At 50.6% G+C, this 25,143-nt stretch overlaps 1 protein-coding gene across 6 annotated transcripts in view; it reads left to right on the plus strand.

Moving 5' to 3' along the window:
• AUTS2 (activator of transcription and developmental regulator AUTS2) overlaps nt 1-25,143 on the plus strand; it is a 1,220,972-nt gene that overhangs the window by 1,123,159 nt on the left and 72,670 nt on the right. For all 6 annotated transcript variants that reach the window (XM_055134753.1, XM_055134755.1, XM_055134754.1 and 3 more), the window contains one exon: nt 1,753-1,804. In XM_055134753.1, coding sequence (XP_054990728.1) covers nt 1,753-1,804 — 52 coding nt within the window. The remainder of the gene's footprint in view (nt 1-1,752; nt 1,805-25,143) is intronic.

The following is a 25,143-nucleotide window of genomic DNA, read 5'->3' on the forward strand; positions in this document are numbered from 1 at the left end:
AATAGTAATCCTCAAATTTATGAGCGTTCTTTCAGTTTGGTAAAATGACTTTAACTAAAAGACTGTAAGACTATTTTTTTCCCTTTAAAAATGTATCTACTGGAGTTTATATTTTTGACCTCGTATTTAATTCGACCATTGCAATTTGAGTGAAGAGGCCACTCTCTTCATTCTTGCAGAAGAGTGAGACACTCTTGTCTCTGAGATTCTAGCTAGGAAGCTTATTCCTCGAAACCTCACTTGTCACGCTGTCAGGGTTTTACACTGTCCTGTAAGGTCTGGTTTGAGAGTTCCATGTTCCTCACAGCATAGCTTCCCTCCACACCACATTTTTTGGGTCAGTTTTTATGAGAAGGTACTATTAAATTAAAAAAAAAAACTAATTGTATTTAATCTGCCAGGCAGCATAAGAGAGCAAAAAAAAATCTGATTTATTTTTAGCTCTTTATAAATGTATATACAGTTTGACACTTGTATGGCATTTATATACATTTTTTTGTTGCCAGTTTGTTCATCGTCTGAACAGGCCCCATTCAGTAGGAAGAGTAAACACTGAAATAAAGGGAAAATAGTCATTATGAAAATATGTTGTCTTTCTGTATACTCCTTTTTTTAATAACTAGAACATGTCCCTAGATAGACACATGATTATTTCATTTTTTTTTCAACATAATGCATCAGACTGTTGACTATCTTCTTTGTCCCCAAAAGCCTGCTCTAGAGCCAGAATATGCTATACTTCAGAGTCCCCACTCTCTTACATTTCTTCTGTGTTCATCCAACATTACATGCGTTGCATTGTGAAGACATGGCACCTCTGTATAACGAAAGATAAGCAGTTTCCCTCAAGAAGGGGTTTATGTAGCAAAAACAGTTTACATGCAGCCATGATAACTTTAACTGTGGCTGCATCTCCAAATCGTGTCGGGGGGGCCTTTGCTTAATTTTTCATTTGATTTTTTTTTTAAGCTCAAGAAATCTTCATTGCTGCTACCATACTGCAGCATTTCCCTTCAATATGACTTCAAGTTTGTTTTCCAGAAGATGAGAGTATCATTTTTAAAATCGCTTTTCCTCCTGCTGTTTAAACAGGCTTATTTCAGTTCTCTCGAGCCAGTGTAATAATGAGCAGACATGATCCCTGGAAAATGGAGAGGAAAGTCACGTTCATGCAGGGAGGGACGGACTGTCCCTGTCCATGTGTGTCCCTGTCTCAAGCCCAGCAGCGGCCCCCCAGGTCATCTCAGAGAGACCTTAGGGGCATCAGAGGAGTCTTGAAAAATTAATTTCTGGGAGTGCTAATGAATTTTTTTTTTTTCCGTGAGGAAAAGCCTAGTGTTAAGTAATAGGCATTTCTGGTTTCAGAAAGGAAGTAGAAAAATCGGTATGCTTGCAAATAACAGGAAAAAGGGGGTACCATTTCCAAAAGCAATTTCTGTCCGGGAAATTGCAAAATCATTATGTGGACGAGCTGAACTACTTTGTATACCGTTTTGGAGGAATATGTTTCGCAAAGATAATATGTCTAATAAGGACAGGTTTTAAAAATCCGATTTTCCTCCTAGCAGATAGCTGCACTGCAGGTCTCTGGCCCGTAGTCAGCTAGCACCATCTTCTGGCGGATGGCGGAAGTGTTACTTTCTGGCCAAGCTTCTCTGAAAGAGTATATTGATTTCAGATAATAGTAATGACCGTGGTGACCACCAGCATGAATGACAGTAACACCCTTTCCCCTTTTATTTTGTTTTTTAGGCCTCAGATGCCAGCTCTGAAAAACTCTTCAATACTGTTATTGTAAACAAAGGTAAGATTCCTTAGTTCCGAGCAAAGAGCTTGTTATATTCCTTGTCACTGTTTTTGCCACTGGAAGAAAAACTATAATATCTGGCCTTTCTCTTCTTGTTCTGGAGCTACCATTGAGATTCTGTTGGGGTTTTTTTCTTTTTTGTTTTTGTTTGTTTGTGTTTTTGCTTGAGAATCTGTACGTTCTGCATGAAAACCAATTTATTTTGAAAGAGTGCATTGAATTTTATGAAATGGAATTGATCAGCTAATCAGTGCTTATCTGTGTGGCCTTGCTTTTAATGTCGGAAGCTTTCATTGAACGTGGGGAAATCTGGTTCTCAAAATGTGGTAACTTTATTGTTAGTAACCATGTACCAGCAGTTCAAGAACAGTAAATAGTGGATTTGTCCCGCTGACTCGAATAACCAGTCAGTGTTTAGTATTCGTGGTATTATGATCATAAACCAAGCCTTCCTCTGCCGTGGGCTTTCTGTAAAGTTAATAAATGAACTGGAGAGCAGAATTTAAATGTCTGCTCTCCATTAATTTCTTCCAAAGTGCAACGCAGATTAAGAGAGGCTAGTGATCGAGTAGTGCATTAAGGGAAAACTTCTCTTAAATCACTGCCAATTGGTTTCTGGACAGTTTTTCGTTTGTAGCAGTTCAGGTGGAAATAGTGAAATTGATGGAAGTCTCTAATCAGCAACTTGGCCAAGGTGTGTAATTTGAAAATTGTATATTGCACAAACTCTTTGATCGCTTCCTCTGCCCTATGGCACCAACATGGGTGCTTGCATGATAATTACTAAATAAAGAAGCCAGCTAATCTCCTTCTAACTTGGGAGATACTTGAACAGAGCAGAGCCTTCTCACAGTGAAATTCAAAACCACCCCAGATTCTGTTCTTTGCCTGGACTAGCATTTTTGCTAGCGGGTCGAGTAAGAAACATTTCCAAGTGTAGTTATTTTGAGCTCCCAGATTATTTGGGAATAGGATCCAGATCACAGTTTTAAATCATACCGTTGTGTTTAGCTTTCCCTTGAGGTGTGGGTGCTTATGTGATTGCTGGTACGTACTCCAGAGTTGTTGTCATATTGAATTTCATCTCTCTTTTTTTTTAATTGAATAATGGAGTATTTCCAATTTCATATTTCATCATATTTTTGGATGGACCGAAAGTTTATATAAATTTGTACTCCATCGTGCAAAAAGCCCAATGCAAGGGCTCTGAGTGGTTCATCGTGTACAGAACACATGAGGCACTTGCTTGCTCACTGCCTGTCTTGAGTGAGGCAAAAGTCTGGGTGGAGGGGGGTATGCTTGGGTGAGAGCGGGAATCGGAACAGGCCCAAAGGGACATTTTCTGTGACAGCCCTTCCCGCAACCCCGTATGACGTGACGGTCTTTGATTTGCTGTGAGAAGCTTCGGAGTGACTTTTCCTTTCGGGAATATGCCCTCACACATCCAGCCCTGTTGTGGTGGGGCCATGTGTGTGTCCAGGCCTGGAGCACGTCTAGGGACAAGGCCGCTGCCGCCTGCTTCCCCCCTGTTTCTGCCAGATCTTCCCTTTCCCAGTTCGGACGTTTCCCACATGCTTGTTTTTGTTTACTCGTAGGGTGTGATTTGTGGCATCTCTTTGCTTGTGAATAACCCTCCCTCTGACTGGGTACCTTTCTTCTGAGCTGCTTTTCTGGGGTGATTTAGTTGCCTTGAAAGGATTACGGTTTCTTTGTGTATACAGAAAATCAACAGAGGCTTTGCGAAGCTTTGCTTGGGAAACCATACACAAATAAGCATTTTAGTTGATGGCAGATTATTCCTTTGCCCCTTATTTCCATCAAAATGGCCTTTCTTTTCTCCGCTGAGTTCCCCCTTAATGCCTTATGCTAATTCCTGTTGGTAACATGAATGACAAGAGTCGGAATCTATGCAAATCCAGGTGCTTCCGAGTGGACGGGCCTGGTATCCAGTGCTCGGCCTCCTCCCCCCAGAGAAAGGGATTGGGGCTGAGGGTGGACGCATGGGCACAGTTTTGTTAAGGGGATTAGTATTCAAACTGCTAAATATCAGGGAAACAACTTCAAAAAGAGCTTGTGTAGCAACCGACCATGTCAATAACTGCTTCAAGAGCGTCTGGATGTGGTTTTTTTTTTGGGGGGGAGGGTCTTTTTCCTCATTTACCGGATAGATGGTTGACAAGGCCTTCAAGGAACTGTCAGCTTCATGCACATCAAGTTCAAGTGCTCCTGCAAAGCGCCCGCCCGCCTGCAAGTTCGCCTCTCCCGTCTCTGTCCCTCATTCCTAGCCAAAAGCAATAAAAAGCATTGTGAGAATGGGCCGATTTACACCAGGTAGCAAACGCCACCGGGAGAAACCTTCCAAGCTTGGCGTCCCGAGCAGCCAACTTCGACATGGGGATTCCTCCCGCTCCAGCTGCTGAAGGCTGCCTCTCACCTCTCCGTTGTAGGGCTCCCATGGTGCGAGGTTCGGCTTTTAAGCTGCTGGTGAGATTATGCAGCCGAGCCCAGTGGTGGGCAGATCTGGCCCATAAAATTTCACTGTGGGAGGGCAGTGCTAATCTCACCAGCTGATTGTGGTGGGGGGTGGGGGGGCAGCTTTGATGTCAGGTTGAAGCTGCAGGCTCAGGCAGCCTGTCTCGGAGCCAAAATCTGTCCTCAGCCGCTTTAGGTCAGGGATTTCAATCAGCGGGAGATGTGGCCTTGGGCTTCTCCGTGGGGTGGAGCATGCTGTCTTATCACCTCTGCTTTTTCGCTTATTCTTATTTTATTTCACTGGGTTGTACAGTTCCTCCAATTTAATCAGGAACTCCTGGTACTTTCATGGTTAGGTATTACAAACTGTCATCTTCTTCTGATGCTTTTTATTTAAAACAAACCAGGCCCCGCTTTTGCGTGCATGCACACAGGACTGCATGTTACTGAGCACAGACAGAGCTTGTCGGAAAAGCCGGGCAGATGAGCCTGCCAGAGACAAGGCTTGGGTTGTAGAAGTTAAAAAAAAAAAAACAACCACCAAAAACAGCTAACTTTAATCAAGGTCACGGTTGCCTTCCTTAATCTTTATGTGTTTAAATGTTTACAGGAGAGTCATGTGAATTTTATGAATCCTTCTGTCTTTGTGACTCAACCATCTGCCAAAGGAAAAAATTAATTTTCCCAGTGAGACACACACTCAGAGACTGTCTTCTTGTCCCTGTTTGGCTGGTGGAGCTGCTCTGGGAGTCCTCTGATTTGTTCCCTTACCTCTGGAGGAGTTATTTTCTGGTGTTTTTGTTTTTGCTGCCACACCTGGCAGTGCTTAGGGCTTACTTCAGGATTCTGTGCTCAGGGATCACTCTTGGTGCTCAGGGACCACTCCTGGTTCCCAGGGACCAGGGATCACTCCTGGTGCTCAGGGACCACTCCTGGGGGGACTTGGAGAAACATGGGGAGTGGCCGGGATCACATCCAGGCGCGCGCCCTCCCTGCGGTACTCTCTCTCGGGACCCTGGAGTAGTTCTTCTTACAAGGACTCTTGGGTCAGTGCCATCTGGTGAGCAGGATTTAGTTTTAGTTCCTTTCCTTCTTCCAGCCTATAGGCAGATACACCGAAAGCGAGGCCTGGGCACAGACTCTGCTGCTCCTTCAGACTCTGCCAGGGAGGAGGGGAAAAGGCCCTGGGGTCAGCTGCTATAGAACCTGAGGTCTGAGCCCGGGAGGAGGAACAGCCTAGGGCATGTGCCCTCCTTCCCTCCGACCCTCACCCTTCTTCCCTCCGACCCCACTTAGAATCTTTGCTGCAGCCAAGGCCAGTTGTGGCCGAGAGAGAGAGCCGTGTTTGCACTGTGCCTTTCCTGTCCCTCCTTGCCTCCCCCTTCATCTCACACTCTGGTGCTGGGCCCTTATTGGACCCTCCACGATGTCCCCAGATCAGCCCTATGAGGAACACGGTGGGTGCTCGCTGACCCGGAGGGCTCCCGGTGCAGCCTCTGGCTAGGCCTCCTGGTTCTGGGGGACACACCCCGCCTCCCCTCAAGCAAATGCCCCTTGAGGACCGTCCCCTTGAGGACCTCGTTACTTACTGTGCACTGCTGTGCACCTAACTGAGTTTGGAGCCTTTGGTTCCAGGGCCCTTGGGGCATCCTTGACAATGGTCTTAGTGCAGCAGAGAAAGGACAGAGGCTATGGTGGGAAATAAGTGAGCAAGAGGTGATGCTGGGGTCAGGGCAGGGTCAGGCACGCACACACTCTATCTACACTTTCAGGTCTAGAGATACAGAGGGGGATTCCTTGATGACAGTCTGGGTGAGAACTGTAATAACCAAGGCCACCATTGACCTTTAAGAAGAAATGCCTCTTTGGGGGGCGCTGAAGCAGGTAGGGTGCTTGCCTGGCCTGCAGACAACCTGGGTTTGATCCCCGGCACCTCTGTGGCCCCGAGCCCCGCCAGGAGTAAACCCTGAGCACTGCCAGTGGTCTCCTCCAAAAAACAAAACAGAAAAAGAAAGAGAAAAGCCCCTTCTACGGAAGAAAACTAAGCATGTGTTTGTTCTTGTCCTCCTGGACAGTTACCAGGGGACCCAAGCTACTTCCGGAAATGCTGGGTCAGTGTGGGACCAGGGACATGGTGCCACTCAGGCCCTGTGGTACTGGGGCTTCCCCCTCCCCCCCTGCAGTGTTTAGGGGCCTCCTGGACACCCCCTGTGATGCTTTCGAGACCATGTGGCACTCAGGATTGAACCTGGGTGGTCCAAGTCCATGCCAAGGGGGTGGGATAGCGCCCCCTGGCTGTGCTCGGGTTTATGCCTTGCTCTTTTGAGGGATCCCTCCCGGCCTGCTCAGGGTCGTCCACATGCATGACCTACGACCTACGCGCCATTGTGTCTCTCTGGCCTTTACTGTGCTTGGGGGGCCACATGGGGTTCCTGGCATCTAACTGGATTGGCCCTGTGTAAAGCACATGCCCCTACCTGCTGTACTGTCGCTTGGGCCCCTCAGGGTTTACTCCTGATTCTACACTCAGGGTTCGTTCCGGAGGGCCTTGGGGTACAGGGGGGATTGAACCCAGGTGGGCCTCATGCAAGGCAAGTGTTCTACTCACTGTACTATGGCTCTGGGCCCCGTACTGGGATTTATTTATTTATTTTTTTTTATGGACTGGAGCAATAGAACAGCAGGTAGGGTATTTGCCTTGCACACAACCAACATGGGTTCGATTCCTCCATCCCTCTCGGAGAGCCCGGCAAGCTACCGAGAGTATCCCGCCCGCATGTCAGAGCCTGGCAAGCTCCCCGTGGCGTAATCAATATGCCAAAAAACAGTAACAAGTCTCACGATGGAGATGTTACTGGTGCCCGCTTGAGCAAATCGATGAACAGTGCTAGAACAGTGTGACAGTGCTTATGTAAAGGAAAAGAAGACAGTTGTAGAATTGTTCTCTCTCTCTCTTAACAGACTTAAGCAGAGTTAAAATTCCTTTATGATGAACATGTGGAGACCCTTTTACAAGTCCTTGGCTTTGTAAGAAAAACATTACGTAAAGTCTGTTCCCCAGGTACAGGAAGAGTCAAGAAGCCAAGTTCATCCCCTGTAAATTGGCCGCATCTTTGTAATGTCTTAAGTTCTAGATAGGGGAACGTTGGATGCTTGGCTCAGTTTCCCCTCTGTGGACCTGTTTGGCCCGGCTTTGGGAGGAGCTGAGATGTCGGGGATAGAGCTGTGGGGGCGGCTGGCATATGCGGTGGGTAATTGGCGGTTGGAGTTCCCCCTCCCGGGCCTTTGCACAGCAGCAGTCAGCGCCTTTGGTGTGGAAAGGGACCTTCCTGTGGAAGCCCAGGTTCGGCCTTACAGACTTGCTCCTAGGGAATTACTGCCTGAGAATTCTTGGAAACAGATGCTGTGGGTGTGAAATCATAAGGGAGGGCCTAAAAATATTCCCCGCTGGGCAGTGGTTCCGTGCAGCCCTCTCCATGGGCAGGGCCTGACCTGGTGTCTGGCGGTGAATTCGGGTTACCTGTGGTCTTGGGAAGGGGCTGGGAGATGCCCTGAGCAGGCCAGTTGACCCTGAGGATGTCTTGGGGAGGTCCAGCTCCAATAGTGGTACCCAAACCCTCAGCGCTGGGGTTCTGAGCATCCTGTGGGCTGGAGCAGGTTCGAGGAACAGATCCCTTTTCTTTTCTTTCTTTTCTTGGGTCACACTCGGCGATACTCAGGGGTTACTCCTGGCTCTGCACTCAGGAATCTCTCCTGGCAGTACTCGGGGGACCCTGTGGGATGCCAGGGATTGAACCCAGGTTGGCTGCATGCAAGGCAAACACCCTACCCACTATACTATTGCTCAGGCCCCCAGATCCTTTTTTTTTTTAATGTTTCCAAACACCCACCTGTTGACCAGCAAACCCACCCAGAAGAGCTTTGCTTACCTGATCGAGCCACCCCTGTGCTCGGAAGGTTTTTTCTCCATCCTGGCAACCTTTGCAGAAAAGCGGAAGCGTCTCTCACAGCCCAGACGTCGGGATTTGTTTGCCAGCAGGGCTGTGTTTGGTCGTCTCAGAAAGCAGCCCATGCCCATATTAGAAAGCCGGAATAAAAACATCTCATCTGTTCTGGAGAGTCTTTAATGCGCAGTTAAATGACCCAGGGCCTCCTCGGTGCTAACACTTTCTCTCGGCGGGGCCAGCCCCAGGCGGGGACTTCCTTGCCCGGAGGACGCCTGGGGCGGGCCCGTGGCCTCTGGATTATTTCTAGTTTCTGACACCGCCAGAAAAATGTTGTTTTCTCTGAAAATGTATGTTTATTTAACTAGGTTTCTTTTTGCTTCGCAATCTGGATTCCATTCAGTCAGTTACCACTCCAATTAACTAACAATTATTTAACATTAACAGTAATTACAGACGCCAGTTAAGCGCCTACAGATGTCAACTGTTAGCTTTGTACCTAATCACTCAATGAAATGGAGAAAGTTCAACAAACATCAATTAGCCAAGCAATTAGTATGAGTTAGGAAAGAGCATGTTATCATGTGTGAGCTGATTCAATTTATTTTATTTTGGCAGTAAAACACACACAGGCAAGCAGCAATAAGTTTCTCAGATAAGATAAAACGCTATTGTTTTGCAGCTTACATAAGAATTGTTTCCTTTCTTGTGCCTAAGTCAAATACACTCATGCCTGGAATTTATTTAACAAAATTTACCTCAATTACTCTGAAAGCCCAGTAGTACTCAGTCTGAGGAAGACTTGGTGAAATCTGAAGCCAGGGACTCGCCCTGTGAGGAGATGTCAGAGGATGTCAGTAGAGGCATGATTGATTGCCACGCCAGTAATCGCCATGCATTTTACCTTTTTTTTTTTTTGCATATTTATTCCAGAATCTATGGTGGAGTCAGTGTAGCCACAATTTCATTAATTCTGCAGTGCCTGAACTTTGTCCAGCTGTCTCTGACATAGCCTGGGACAGCCACCAGAGTGTTTTATCTTTTGGCCAAGCCTCTGCTTGTAAACATGGAAACTTCTCTCCACTGAAGGTTCACGTGGTGAATCCACCAGATGCTCTGGGTCTGAATTCAGACTTCACCCCTCCCCCCCGACATCCCTCCACTAGCCGAGTTTACCCGAACCGACTGGTGCCTGCAGTCCAAAGCCTGATTAGGTGGGTGACCCACCAACGGGTCTTTGGCAGCCCGTTTTCCCTCCACATAGGAAGCTGGCCGTAAGTTGGCAGTTCCTCTGGGTCCCTTCTTAGCGTGGTCTCTAAGACAGTGGGTACCACGCTGCCATGCTTTCATTCAGCGGTGGACACAGAGCGGGGAACAGGCCAGCCTGGGACGCAACACCCAGAGAGTAAGAGTTGTTGTTTTGTTTTGTTTGCGGTGCCAGGGTTCAAACCATCACTTGCAGGTCACTGTGGGCGGACCATGGAGAGCTTCTTCCTCAGTGGGCCTCTCCGTGTCCGCTCAGCCTGGAGGCGGAGAGGCCCGTGGGCCACCACTGCTCCGGGGGTGCAAGCCTGTTCCGTGTCTCTGGGGCTTTGCGACTGCAAACTTTTTCCAAGTGTCCCACAGCCCCGCAAATAGTGGCAGGCTCTTCAGAGATGTCTCCACATGTCTCATCAAATAATAGGGTCTGCATGCTGCTAAAGCTGCTAAAGGCAGGGGTCTGCCACATTTCTTTTTTAAAATTTTATTGATTCACTATGAGATATAGTTACAAGCTTCCATGTCTGAGTTACAGTCACACAATGATCAAACACCCGTCCCTCCTCCAGTGCACATTCCCCACCACCAATATCCCCAGTATACCCCCCCCTTTCCCACCCTCTCCCTGGCTCCATGGCAGACAATATTCCCTATACTCTCTCTCTACTTTTGGGCATTATGGTTTGCAATGCAGACACTGAGAGGTTATCATGTTTGGTCCTTTATCTAATTTTGGCACACATCTCCCATCCCCACTGATTCCTCCAGTCGTTGTTTTTTTTAGTGACCCCTTCTCTATTCCAGCTGTCCTCTTCCTGCCCGCTCGTGAGGCAGGCTTCCAACTATGGAGCAACCTTCCTGACCCTTCTATCTATTGTCCTTGGCTGTTGGTCTTGTATCATGCTATTTTATACTCCACAGATGAGTGCAGTCCTTCTATCTCTGTCCCTTTCTTTCTGACTCATTTCACTTAGCATGATACTTTCATGTCTATCCACTTATAGGCAAGTTTCATGACTTCATCTCTCCTAACAGCTGCATAGTATTCCATTGCTGCCACATTTCTTGTCCTTGCTGTGAGACCCAGGCGAAGCTCTTTCCTTCGTGGAAATTAAAATCAGAGACGTTAATTAAATTAAAATAATTAAATTTTATTAATTAAAAATAAAAGGCCACTGCAGGTTTCGGCTTCTGTGGGGTATGGGTACCTTCAACCTTCAGACCAGGTGTCCACACCTTCCCCAGGCTCTCTGGTTTCCAGAGGCTGATGGGGGCTTTCCCTTAGATACTGGGGGGTCTCATCCAAGACTTGCCAGCACCCCAGGGCAGTTGCCCTCTCCGAGCGGGGACAGTCCCTAAGGCCCCTAAAGACAGCCTAGCCACAGTCTTCTGGCCCCTCCCCTTGTGGCCACACTTCTCCTCATGTCCACTCTCTGGGCCATGCTTGTCCCTGTCCCGTGCTGGTCTTTACTTGCGTCCATGAGATGCCTTTAGAGGTGAGCTCGGGTTTTCCAGCCAGGCCTTCCCCCGTGGAGGGCTGATGTCTGCCCCGGCCTCCATCGCGGGGATGGGGGGGCGCTGCTTCTCGGCGGGAGGGTCTGTGGGCGATCAGAGCTCTCTGACCCTCAGAAACCTTGTCTTCTAGAGGAGGAGGCTGAGAGCACATCATTGCTCTCTCTGAGAGTCCTTTTGAAGAGGGAGATGTCTCAAGTGTGCCTGTTAATAGACTGATGTGGGAGGCGGTTATATTTGGATGCCTCTAAAAGCCACTTGGAAAACATTTTCCCCTCTTATCTATCACCTTTCACATCTCTCAGCAGAGTAACACTAAAACCTAATTTTAGCCAAGATGACATCATTTTCTCATTATCCGTCTGTAGCCGGGAAGGCTTCTCCGTAGTAGAGCTCTCCTCGCCGCAGCCAGGCCGCCCCTCGTGTCTCCATTCACTGTCCTCTGCTCACTTCTGGGGCTCACCTGCTGGGCACTGCGGTCCATAATATATATATATATATATATATATATATATATATATATATATATATATATATATGCTTTGCTAAGGAGCCGTCTGCGGTCAGATCTGTCCACTCTGAAGCAGGCTGCCCCCTGCGGCTGCTCCTTCCTGGCCAGCGGCCAACGGTGGGTACCACACTGCTGCGCTTTCATTCAGTAGCAGAGACAGCGGGGAACAAGGCCACCCTGGGACACAGCACCCAAAGAGTAAGAGTTGTCGTTTTGTTTTGTTTGCGGTGCCAGGGATCAAACCTTGCAAGGCCGGCCCTTCACTGCCGAAACCACGCTCCTCCCCCAGCCTGAAAGAGAGGTGTTTTTTTTTTCTTTTTGGGTCATACCCAGTGATGCTCAGGGGTTACTACTGGCTCTGCACTCAGGAATGACTCCTGGCGGTGCTTGCGGGACCACATGGGATGCTGAGAATCGAACCCGGGTCAGCCACGTGCAAGGCAAACGTCCGACCCGCTGTGCTATCGCTCCAGCCCCCTGAAAGAGAGTTTTAGTTTTATAAAAGGGATCATGAGAAAGAAGCCACTTGCTGATGCGAATGGTCTGGCTCAGGAGGAAGAGCTGCTCTGAGACCTGACGGGTGAGCAGAGTCCAGGCAAACAGCAGTGACCGGTGGCCCCCCTGCGGGAGGAGAGGCCGCCCTCCAGCTTCTGGTCTCTATCCAGGGACAGCAGACTCTTGGGCCACCCTATTCTACACACAGAAGCCTGCGTTAAATCAGCTGCTTCAGCTTTGGCCGAGGTTTGGGGGCTCAGTGTCGAGTCCTGCACTGCCCGGTTCAGAGCGGGGGCCTCTCCTGGTCTCCTCACTTCGGGTTTCTGTTTCTCTGTCATTTTTGTGCCATATCTCATAGTCCTGAGGGTTCACTTCCAGCGGGGTGCTTGAGGGAGCTTCGAGCATGCTTGGGGGCCCTGTCATGCCGCTGGAGGCTATGCCTGGTCCCCCCCCCAACTTACCCCCCTTCTCCTCACTTAGATCTTGTAACCATTTTCCAGATTGGAGGAGGCGGGTGTAGGTGCTGAGAGACGATCCGGGCTAGGTCCGAGCTGGTCCCCTAAGTGGATGGCATCGGGCTTGGAGTTTGTGAGAAAGTCACGTGGACTCCAAGGTCCCATTGGCCACAGTTTGCTTTGGGGGATCCTAGGTTCTTTCAGGGCCTAGAGCCTGTTCCATGGGTACGAGTTTTCCTGAGAGTGGAGAGTGAGATTGGAGACTCCTGGTTTGAAGGTTGATTTTTGGAGCCAGTGCCCTGGTCAGTCCTGTGCTTGACAGGAGGAATCCGGCTCGCAGGAGACCCATCCACTCCTGTTTGGTAGACAGAGGTGAGGGGACAGGACCTGCATGGAGTCCGTTACAACTTGAATGTTTGCTATCCGGCTTTAAGTTTCAAAAGCAGACGCTTCCACAGCTTCCGGGCTGTCTGGAAGGGCATCGAGGGGAGTGTTGTCGGCCAGGAGAGGTTCCAAAAGCCCCACTGAATCCAGGCTTTGGGTGCTGGGTTCCTTTGCACTTCCCCTTGACTTCTCCAGTGGAATGGCCGATCATTTCCTTCACAGGAATGGCTGTTGGTGAAAAGAGGGTGCCCAGAGCAAGCCCGGCCATAGAGCTCCCAGGGGTAAGCTGCCAGGCCACTCTCGTTTCGTGGAGAGACTAATTTTACCCAAGTGACTTGATAGGAGGCTTGGGTGAGCCATTCTAGATCATCAGGGAACAGCACTCCATCACTCTCCATCATTGTCAAAGCACTTTCCTGTGCCAGACAACTCATCAGAACTCTTCTTGGGAAGGTCCTATAGGCCTCCTTGACTGAAGCAATGTGCTTCTTGCTTATTTCTTGCTGGAAGGTAAGGGTAATTCTGACGTCATTCTTTCTCTCAATACCAGGTTTGCTATTTGCTGGAGTTTTAGCTTTAGTCTCTTCCTCTTTGTGTCTGTTGAAGAAAAATTACGCTCTAGAGTGAGGGACAAGAGAATTAAGACAGCATCCCCCCAAAGGTAGCAGAGACTCACACTGTGAGTGGAGTTAAGAAGGAACTGGGTTCATCGCATTGTTCTCAAGCCTCTCATGTGTTGTTGAGGAGAATTCACTTGCAGAGATGGGTCATGGGAGAAGGAAGCTCATTGCAAGAAGACACTGAGTGTCCAGGGACAGGATCCCAGGTGCTAGGCCAGACCATGGCCGCTGTGTACTGTGGTGGAATGTAGAATCGGTTGGAGACCAAATTCTGTGGGTTTGCCTTTACAGTTGGCTGTAGGGGTCCCCGTGGCTGCATCAAGGTCATTTCCCCCACATATCAGATCCCCATTCTGATTCCTCTTCCCCTGGGAAAGAGAAACCGCTCACAGGCAGCCTGAGGGCCAGAGAGAGAGTACAGTGGGTAGGGCCCTACTTGCATGCGGCTGGCTTTGGTTCTGTCGCCGGCATCCCATACGGTCCCCTGAGCACCACAGGAGGAATTCCTAGATGCAGAGCCAGGAGTAACCCCTGAGCATCTCCACATGTGGCCCAAAAACCAAAATCAAAAAAGAAAAACATAAAAATAAAAAAAATAAATAAATAAAACCAGATAAGCAGTGGCTCAGAGGTCAAGGCTGGCGCCTCCTGTACTTTCCGTGGCAGGTTGCCCCTTGCCCTAGCGGCCCAGCACCCTGTGTGGTCAGGGTCTCCCCAGCCCTCAGAGTTGCCTCTCGAGGCTCAGAGGGAGTCCAGGCTCCGTGGGTGTAGTGCTGGCTGCCTGGCTGCTGCCTTGCAAACTTGCAAACTGCCTACTCGGAGGGTTTCCTGGCTCTGAAAGTTAGGGCGACCTCCGAGCCGCCTCAGCACCTGCCAGGCATCTTATCTTATTCAAATCCCCTAATTGCTGCGCCGGGCTGTCTGCACATCATGCCCGCACCTAACTGACAAAACAGACCTTCACCGGAGGGCCTCATTATGTGTCTGCCTGTGCAGCAGACCAGAAATACCTCCGCTACCTGCTCGGCACCCCAGGCTTCCGAGCGACAAACAAATAATTGGGAGGAACAAACCCCGGGTGCCGCGCGCTGCCATGGGTGTCGGGGGGCGCAGAGGCGTCCCCGGCAGTGACAGTCAGGCGCTGCCTGGCTCGTGTCAGAGCGCGCCTTTGAACTGCGGTGGTGCTGACACCCCGGAGTGACAGCTCGGAAAGGGCTGCTAGTTACTGCGGGCTGCGGGGGAGGCCGCGCTCGCTGAGCCTGACGAGCAGCTGCCATTCCCGGCCGGGCCAGGCCAGCGCAGGAAGACAGCAGGACAGACTGACAGGCGGACAGCCAGCCAGCTGGGAGGTGCAGGCCCCTGCTGGGCCGGGGAACAGAATTCAGGAAATCCTCTGCATGTGAGGCCAAACCTGCTTGTGCCCTTCTCCCCTGCTTTCTGTCTCTCTCCTCCTCCCTCCTCCCCTTTCCCCTGCCCCTCCTTTTCCCTCTGCCCTTCTCCTCTACCCCCTCTGTCTCTCTCCTCCTCCCTCCTCCCCTCTCCCCTGCCCCACCCTTTCCCTCTGCCCTTCTCCCCTACCCCCTCTGTCTCTCTCCTCCTCCCCTCCTCCCCTCTCCCCTGCCCCTCCCTTCTCCTCTGCCCTTCTCCCCTACCTCCTCTGTCTCTCTCCTCCTCCCCTCCTCCCCTCTCCCCTGCCCCTCCCTTTCCCTCTACCCTTCTCCCCTCTATCCCTCATCTCTCCCCTCCTCCCCCCTCCCCTGCCCCGCCCCTTCCCTCTCCCCTTCTTTCCTCTATCCCTCACCCCTCCCCGCTTCTCCATTCCCCTGCCCCCCACCCCCGCTTCTCTTCTGACTGAAATTGCCCAGAAGTTTCCCCTACCCCTGACCTCTTTCTCATACCACAGCCAGGCCTGTCACCTGGCAATTGGCTCTGGGTGTGGGTCTTGCACCCAGACCTGTGGTTTGGGTCTGTCCCTGTGACTCCAGGCTGCGGTCAGCACTGAGAACCGTGGGCCAGCAGCTGCCCAACATGCTCTCGCTTGCCCCCCTCCCCCCCCGCCTTGCTTTCTCCCTGTGCTCCCCTGGCCTACCTGTTGCCCGCCCCCAGCTTGTGCCAGTGCCCTCGCCCAGTCTCTGTTCCCTTGGGACCATCATGGAACACTCTGGGGGCATCCCTGGGGCTCAGTAGACAGGCAGGTTCTGGGGTGTCCAGGCCCCACTATGTTGATGTCGACCTGCGGTGTTCTGGACCATGGTCCGGGGACCAGCAGCCTCGCCCCCTGCAGGGCGTGCAGACCCTTGTGAAGACCCCAGACTCCTCGGGGGTATGTGTTTGGGGCCGGCCTTCCAGATGGCTCTGGCCCCGTTGTGCGGAAGAGCCATCTGCCCACGAGGTTTCTGGCCAGGTGCCCTGCAAGCGTGGGGTGAAATCTGTCTTGTGCTGGAGGGGACCGAGGCCTCGGTGGCCGCCATCCTTTCCTCTCGGGCTCAGCTCGGATGCTGAGTCGTGCCGGTGTCACACCCGAGACCTAGAGTCTGGCCCACGGGGTATTCCTGTGCAGGGTCCTCCATGGCTCCAGCCCTGTGGACAGGCACACAGGGACAGAGGAGGTCTGGGCCGGTCTGGGGGTGAAGCCGGCTGGTCTAAGGCGAGACAGCTTTGAGCCATGGATCAGGGCCACTGTTACACTGTAACCAGCTGAGCTAACTTGTTCAGCAGCTTCTCAAAGACACTCTGTTCTAGCAGAGTTCCTGGTTGGCAGCTGGTCTGTCCCAGATGCACGCTTGCCTTCTGAAAGAAGGGTTACACGGTAACACAGGTACACACATGTCCAGTGGCCCGGGGTCACGGGGAAGGTTCCAGCAGGCAAGGCCCATGTCAGTTCTTGGTTGAGCGGCGGTATCCAAGCGTGGAGAACACTGTAGACAGCAGGGTCATGAAATACTTTCCTCTTCCATGGGGAGGCTTCTCAAGTTTTAGGGCTATTAAAAAAATAATAATAATGGGGATTTTTTTTTTTTTTACAAAAAAAAAGGTAATTCCCTAGGAAGGTGCTGAAATTTTAGTAACCTGCCAGAACAGTACAGCCTTTGGAGGTGTCCTTCAGGAACAGCTCCAAGTCTCACCTGGAGGATTATCTGGAGGGCAGGAGGTAACCCAGGAGATAACGCGCTCCTGCCCTGGGTCTTGGACCACCTCAAGAGCTAGAGTCTCACAGCCCAGCAGTGCTGAGAACAGCTGTTCCAGGAGCAGATTCATTTTGAGAAATTTGGTGTAAAAGCTTCCTAGAATTTATCTTCCTTCTTCCTCCCTCCTTCTCTTCCCTACTTTCCCTCCTTCCTTCCCTCCTTCCTCTCTTTCTTTCTTTCTTTCTTTCTTTCTTTCTTTCTTTCTTTCTTTCTTTCCTTCCTTCCTTCCTTCCTTTCTTTCTTTCTTTCTTTCTTTCTTTCTTTCTTTCTTTCTTTCTTTCTTTCTTCCTTTCTCTTTTTCTTTCTTCCTCTTCCTTCTTTCCTTCCTCTCTTTCTCTTTCTGTCTTTCTTCCTCTTTCTTTCTCCCTCCCTCCCTCCCTCCCTCCCTCCCTCCCTCCCTTCCTTCCTTTTTTTGTTTGTTTCTGTCCTAAAAAGATTGTATTGGGAGTGCAGGGTGGCAGGAGGAATACAGGGAGTATTAATGGTGGGAAATGTACACTGGTGGAGGGATGAGTGTTGGAATGTTGGATCACTCATCAGTGACTGAAACCCGATCACCAAAGCTTTGTAATTGTATCTCAATTAAAAAAAATTTTTTTAAAGAGGAAAAGAAAAAGATTGTATTTAAGAGAAAAGAAAGAAGAGGGGAAAGGCAGGAGGCTCCGTTGGCATGGGAGAGTCTCCTGAGCAGGTTTTATTTCTCTCAACCTCGCTTTCCATTTCCTGACTCCCTGCACCTCACCTTTGCCAGCATCCTTGTTGCCTTGATGGGGTTCACACTCGGTGAGGGGGCATCATGCTCATAGTCATGGTGCCCACTCACGTCATTGTTGTCCGGAGTTGCCGAGGGCCCCGGGTGGTGCTGAGGCCTGTGGAGTGCCCCTCTCCTGCGTGCCAGGCTCTCTGCTCCCTGGGGTGCCTGCTTGGGGTGGGCACGGTGCTCACCGGGAGCCTGGCACTGTAGCCCGCTGGCCTTGGCGGTGTGCCCGGCAAGAGCTGTACAGGTTAGTTGCTGTTCTCAGTTGAGTTTCTGAAGGCAGAAACTGAGGAAAACGTGTCTTTTCATATGTGAAATGGAGTGTGCATGCGAAGTGTAGTCAGTTTTACCACCGATTCATTAGGAAAAAAAAACTGTTGGAAGTTCAGTCTACACAATCGAAAGAGGTCTGTCCATACCCATTACCCAGATTTCATTCTTCCTGAGATTTGGCCACACGGGTATTTAAAGGGTAGCCTCGACAGCTTGACAGCTCACATGTCTTCTTTTTTTTGCTGAGGTGTTTGAAAGCATTTGCGTTTAACCTTTTCTACTTGGCTGGCTGCCTGGCAGGAAGCTTCTGTTCAGAAGCAGTGGTTTAGGGGGCAGAGAGAGAGTACAGTGGGTAAGACTCTTGCCTTGCATGCGGCTGACCCGGGTTTGACCCCCAGCATGCCAGATGTTCCCCCAAGCACAGCCTGGTGTGACTTCCTTGTTCCGGTGACTTCTCTTGACTATTCCGGACCACTCTGCTTTCTAGAAGCCCTGCTGGGGTTATTTCCTTATTCTTCCACTTCCATCATTCCTGTGAAAACGGAAGCTGGCCCTGGGTTCCGGTTAGACTTTTTTGGGGCTGTCAGAGCCCCATGGGCATTGCCCGAGGCCCCACATAGCCTCTCATTAGCTGACACAGGGAGAGTATGCCCCAGTTTTAGGCGTGCCAAGGTTTCTTAGCAAATGCAGACTGTTGGCAACCCGATAATGTCAAGTGCCACATCAACCTTTCTTCAGAGGGTTCCACTCATTGATGATCCTTGCCAGGGTCAGCCTTTCACTTGAAGATGATGGCAGGGCAAATTTTCTACCAGGGCTCCACATGGGTTGGCGGGAATCCGTCAGCAGAACGTTCCCTCAACAACTAGAGCTCTTTGGTTTCCCTCAGATACAGTCTCAGGGAAACTCTTGCCCATTTTGTTTCTGTTTGGGGGCTACACTCGGCGGTGCTCCGGGCTTGCTCCTGGCTCTGCACTCAGGAATCATTCCAGCAGGTGCTCAGGGGACCACAGGGGAGGTCGAGGATTGAACCTGGGTTGGTCTCATGCAAGGCCAGTGTCCTCCCCACCGTGCGCTCACTCAGGCCCCAAAAGTCTTTTCTTTCAGTTGCATGTACCCGAGCAGGAAGTTGGTGCCCGCCCGGGAGGCCTATAAATATGTCCATAACCTTTTCTCTTGGCATTTTCCTTAAACTGCAGCTCACATTTTAAATTCGTTTCGCCTTTTCCTGGTAGTTCATGTTTAATCAGTGCCGAAAAATCACCACTCTGTCTAAAGGAGGAATCAAGGAATTTTTACACATGTACAGCCGCCTTCCTCCCCCGTGTCCTCCTTCCTGAGGTTTCAGTCCAAAAAGGCTACGTGCCGTATTTTGAGACTGACCATAACCACATAGCTTTTATTACAGTGTGTTGTTGCGATTATTTTATGGGTCATAGTGTGCCATCTTTTATTCTGCTTCAGTTATAAATTTACACTTGGTTTGAGTGTAGGAAAAAACATCTCCTCAAGTTGGCTGCTAACCGCAGTTTCGGCCCTCTACAAGGGTGTTGGAACATATCCCTTGGGGATATGGAGGGACTGCCTTCACGACACTGTTCAAATGCCACATCCTCCAGGAAGCCCTCCTAGCGTGAGCTCTCCATGCATCCTTTTGCTTTCTAGAATTGTCGATGGGGCTGTCTATCCCTGAATTCTCTGATCTCTCCCTCCACCCAGAGTCAGGGCTCTGTATGTAATAGGGACTCCGTGCCTGTCTGTTGAACCTAAATGAATTGAAATGTAACATCCTAAAAGCGATTTCCAACCTTGGAGAATAAAGGTTCTCCCCAAAGCAACAAGATTTTTTGAAAAGCAAGAAACGGGGACTAGAGCAGGTAGGGCCTTGCCTGTGGCTGACCCACATATGATCCCTAGCACCTCATATGAGCCTCACCAAGAGAGATTCTTCAGTGTCCAGCCAGGAATAAGCACTGAGCACTGCCAAGTGTTCCTCCTCCACCCCCCCTCCACACTCCCATCCCCACCCCCCAAAAAGAAAAAAACAAAAATCATAAATAAATAAAAAATAAGGAACAGTCTGGACTCAACTTGATCTTACCCACTCATTGTCTTGGCTGGATAATCTCATGATCCAGCTGGCATTGTTCAGGCAGAGTGGGAGGCGCAGTGGCCTGGGATTGTGCTGACGTGTTTCATTCCCACAGCAGCCCAGCCAACAGGCCTTTGTGTTCACACGTGGGAACGCTGACCGGAAGGGACAGAGCCAGGCCTGTGTCCCAGCCTCCAGCTCCCCACCCCCCTCCCCCTCCCTGCCCGGTGCTTCTGCTATGCCAGCCCGCTCCAGGCAGCCGTGTGGTCTGGAAATGCCTCTTGTGGACAGTCCAGCTTCTGGGTCGGCCCGCAGAGAGTTCGGGAGGCGTTGGGAGCCAATCCCGACCACCCCCTTTATCTGGAAGACAGTGCCAGGGAGAGCTTGTGGGCTGCACAGACAGCTTCCTTTCCGCTTCTGTCACATCCGTTGGACCACCTGTTTCTGTAGAAGATTCAGTGTGATGTTTAAAGATACCTCCCACAAAACTAGATTTCATCCATCTGGGGAATCTTAGGCTTATGTTGATAATTGGGCAGAAACTATACTGGAGAGGGCCGGAGAGATGGTACAGGGGCTATGGAGCTTCTCTTGCACTGGATTTCACTTTGATTCCCCCATCACCACGGACAGTTTTGCTGAAGCGATGGCGTGAACCCTGAGCACTGTCTGGTGTGGCCAAACCAAACCAAAACCTAAGGCTAAGCAGGAGAAAGCTGCTGAGACATTTTGATTGACGCCGCAGTTAGTGAGCTTGGAAAGAAGAGAAAAGGTCCTCATCCCTCGTGGGTCCTTTGCTCCCGGTTCCTCGTCAAGCTGGCATGAGTGTCTTCCCACCAAGAGCGTCCTGCCCATGGGCCTCCTGCAGTGATGCCTTGTGGAAGTGACTGTCACCGCTAAAGCTCCTTTCCTCTGGAATAGCTGCCAGCCAGTGGGGTCTGACCCCAAAGTGCAGTCCGGTGCAGGCTCCCGTGGTTCTCTGAGTCCAGGCTGTCCCCTGCCAACTGCCGTGCCCTCGGCACCTGCCCCGGGCTGCCCAGCGTTCGGGAGGAAAAGCACATTGCTGAGCTGATGAGTCTGTGTGTTTGTATGAACTCATCGCCGCCCCGAGCTCCCCTTGCCGGCACAGGCCGCTCACCTGTGGCAAGCAACTTCTGTCTCCTCTCGGGGCCCACCTTGTCCAGAAGTCTCCCTTCTTTCCAGGTGGACCTCTGAGATTCCATCCCAGGGCACGCCTCTCCACCCCTGTCTCCTTCCATCCTCTCTGCCTTGTTATTCACTTCCTATCTCCTGTGAGTATCCTTAGCAGGAGAAACCGGGACAGTAACAACCCAAATGCAAATACCCTCCAATGCTGCTTCTCTAGAAACCTGCACCCCCTTCTCTTGGTTTGTCTGGGGGCCACACCCAGCGGTGCTCTGGGCTTATTCCTGGCTCTGTGCTCAGGGGTCACTTGCTTCAAGTGAGGCTCAGGGGTTCATACGGGGTGCCGGGAATGGAACCCTGGTTGGATGCCTGCAAGATAAGTTGCCCTCCCCGCTGTACTCTCTCTCTGCCCTCCCCCTTTCCTGTAAAAGACGGGGCGCTTGCATGTCTTGTTCTTTGGTGGTAACTGAGGTGACTCTAGGGTTTACTGTTGAGATCAGGACTCTGGGAAGTGAAACCCGCTGCTGGGAGCAAAATGGGTTTGGGACGGCCAGCCGCACCCTGAACTTCCCTCTCAGAGCTGGCCGTGGGCATCTGGGTTCCTTCCCTCGGGCGGCGGGGCCTCTGCAATGCTTACCACCCCACGCTCTCTGGGAGTTCCGTGGGGATGCACCCCGTTGGAAGGAGTCTGAGAAAACAGACCCACAAGGCTGAGAAAGATGCCCAGCGTTGGAAGCCCAGGATGGGCGGCTCCTTTCTCCTGCTCCTCGGGCCTTGAAGCCAGACAGCTCTCTGGCCCCTGAGGGAGAGTTTGCTTACGCCCACCCTGAAAAGGTGTGTATGACATCAGTGAAGGTGTGGGCTTCTTTGGCGTTTGTCTGGGGTTGCTTCGCTGTGAAGGGCTCTTTCACAGGCGCTGCAGACTTAATCCTTTATTCAGTGGCTCCTGAGGCCCAGGTCTGGGCAAACAAGAGTTCCCCTGTCACTCAGCCTTTCAAACACCAACTTCAAAGCCAAACATAAGGAAAGGGCAGGTGCATTGCCCCAAAGTGACCCCAAAAAGAGTCTGCCTGCCCTCACCAGTTTCTCCTCCGGAAGGCAGTTTGGGGCTTGGTGACCAGCCGAGACGCTAGAAGGTTCTGGATGTGACCTTGGAAATTGGCCTTTTCTCTTGCGTAGAGCGAAGGCCTTCACTAGCTCTCTCCTCGCTGCCTCTCTCCCTGCTGAGTAGAGGCCCTCTCCACAGGGCGTGGCGCAGACAGAGCCACAGTCCCACAAGGCCTGTGATTGTCAGCCCACCCGGCTGACAGGAGGTTTATGGAAACCTTAAACTCGCTTTGTTTGCTGCAGTATGCACAAGAGGCTGGAGTTTGAGGAAGTGGGAAGTGTCCTCACTACCCCGGGCGGGGGGGGGGGGGGCGGATGGTGTGGAGGAATGAACATCCAGTCAGCTAGTCAGCTGCCCTCGCCTCAGAGTCCTCTGCTGGGGAGACAGCCCAGGGCCTTACTGCCCTTCCCTGTGCCCTGTGGAAGGGAGAAGGGCATTGGTAGGATCTTTTAAGGATAACCTTTTTTTTTTTTGGGGGGGGGGTCACACCCAGTGATGCTCAGGGGTTACTCCTGGCTATGCACTCAGGAATTACTCCTGGCAGTGCTCGGGGCACTATATGGAATGCCAGGGATTGAACCCAGGTCGGCTGCATGCAAGGCAAACGCCATGCTCTCTGTACTATCACTCCGGCGGTAGGATCTTTTAGTTGGCTGTGTTTTCTTGTGTGCTTGTACACTCTTCTCTCAGCCATGTTCTTCTGTAGAGTTACGGCCTCACACTTTGACTATTAGGAATCCCTTCTCTCTCATGTGCTCAGGGCTTTTTCTTGGCTCTGAGCTCATTCTGGGACCACATGGGATTGCGGGGATCCGGACCCAGGTCAGCCGTGTGCAAGGCAAGTGCCCCACTCATACTATTGCTCTGGCCCCACTGTATGTATATATTTGTTATGAGAAAGGCCACCTTTCATTTCTTCACAATGTGCTATACAGAGTATTGTCTCTGTATTTTAAAAATTAAATCATTTCCAAGTTCATGCTATCAGCATCCATCTTCGTTCAACAGTAAAGCCCCATAATTGTCACATCTGAAGAAACTGAAATTTCTCAATTTGCTCAAAAAGATAATATTAAACTTTCCACAATTGTTTTTCAAAAGTGTGTGTGGATGTGTGTACATGCGTGTAAAACAGGCTTTTCTGGTGCTGGAGCGATAGCACAGCGGGTAGGGCATTTGCCTTGCATGCAGCCCGACCTGGGTTCGATTCCCAGCATCCCATATGGTCCCCTGAGCACCACCAGGAGTGATTCCTGAGTGTATGAGCCAGGAATAACCCCTGTGCATCGCTGGGTGTGACCCAAAAAGCAAAAAACAAAACAAAACAAAAAAAACAGGCTTTTCTGTTTCGGACCTAAGATCCCGTCAGAGTCTCGCCTTCAGCTGATGCCGCTATGGCCTCCCCCCTTCACAGACACTCACTTTATTACGATGACAGCAACTTTGGTGTAAGTCCAGTGTTGCTTTGTGAGATGATCCTGTTCTGGGGATTTTCTCATAGTGGGATTGAACTTGTTACCCGTTTACTTTTTCAGCAGAGAAGTAATTCTCAGCACTGTGAACTCTTTCTGTGGGGGAATTGGACGTAGTCGTTGCTTTGGGAAGAAAGCAAGTACCCAAATTAACATCGGGGAGAGAAAAGGAGCTTGGAGCGTCTGTCTGTGGCATGGCTGTTGTATTTTATATGGCCTCTGTATGTTCTTCTTCTTCTTTTTCTTCTTCTTTCTTGTATAGTCGGTGATTTGCACCACCCGTTTGTGGGTGTATGAAGGTTCCACTGCTCTTAGTAATCCTGTGGGCGTAGGTGAGCTTTAGCGACTCGGATTCTCTAGGATTCCCTCCTTTCTGTCGAGTCTAGTGCATAGTTGCCACCAGCCCTGTTAACTGCCACACCATTTAAGGCTTAATCTTTTCATTAAAAAAGGATTTAACTGATTAGACTCGACTATCCGGCTGACAGGTTAATTGGTAAGGGAAGTGGGACCCAGCAACCTTGTAGCTGGAATGAGTGTCCATGAAATTTCAATCCTATTCTGAGTGCTGGAACATTAGTCTTTTTGAACTTTTTGTGTGTTACCTTACTAAACACCAGAAAACCGTTTGTTTCAACCTCAGAAATAGTGTCGGTCCAAACTTCGGTAGATTTTATAGATGGACAGGTCCTCCAGGCATTTGGTCTTATTTTGTTGTTTTTGAAGACCTAGTAGAAGTCTAGGAGTCTGAGAAAGACCTAGAAGCCTTTGTTGTTGCTACTAGTTTTATGTTGAGGTGGGGGGAGTAATGGGGGTTTGAGGGACTATCCCTGGCAGTGCTCAGGGCTACTCCCAGCCTGCTCTTGGCCCTTGGGACAGGGCTTCCAGTCCTTCGGCTGGAACGTTTACAGACTTAACGTCCTTTCCATTTAATTTGTTCTCTAATAAGTGGATGCTGATTGAAGCTAGGCTTTGGTTCTTTATCTGAGTCACGAGTAGAGTGTTCGAGTGGGGAATCAGAGCCAGGTGGAGAGACGCTGCATCCTTACATCTGAACTCACAGGGCCTGACTCTTTGAAGGCTTTCGGGGGGGGGGGGGGGGGTGCGTGGGGCAGAGGCGGTGGTGCTCCAGCCCTAATCTGCCCTTAGTTTGGCTAACAAGCACCTTCCCACTTAGGACTCAGCTCACACGCGTGCCCCTCCAGGCTGATCACTGAACAAACATGTCGACACAGGTGGATTCTAAGTTTCCGGGTTTTCTGGGCCATACCAAGAAAGCCTTCCAAAACTCTGGGGGTCGGAGAATCGAGTGACTGAGCTGATCGTAGATTGCCAATAGCACTCGGAGCCTCAGAGAGGCCAGGGAACCTCAGCGAGGGAAAAGGCACCCCTGGGTTTGGGAGAAGGACCCTGCACTCCCCTTCTGTTGCTTCAGTCTGTCCCAGAAGCTCCTCAGTCCACCAGTGGCATTTACACGTGTGCTGTAGAGCGGGCACACAGCACTTCGGGAACTGGCCAGAGATGCAAGACTCTCCCCCGGCCCCCAGAACTGTGTCTCTGCCCCGTCTCATGAGTTGTAGCCGAGAGATGCTCGCATGACTTGACTTGATTTGCTTCTCTAGAAGAATAAACTCTACATTTCGTTTT

The sequence above is a fragment of the Sorex araneus genome, chromosome 4 (assembly GCF_027595985.1).
Source record: "Sorex araneus isolate mSorAra2 chromosome 4, mSorAra2.pri, whole genome shotgun sequence".
NCBI lineage: Eukaryota > Metazoa > Chordata > Mammalia > Eulipotyphla > Soricidae > Sorex > Sorex araneus.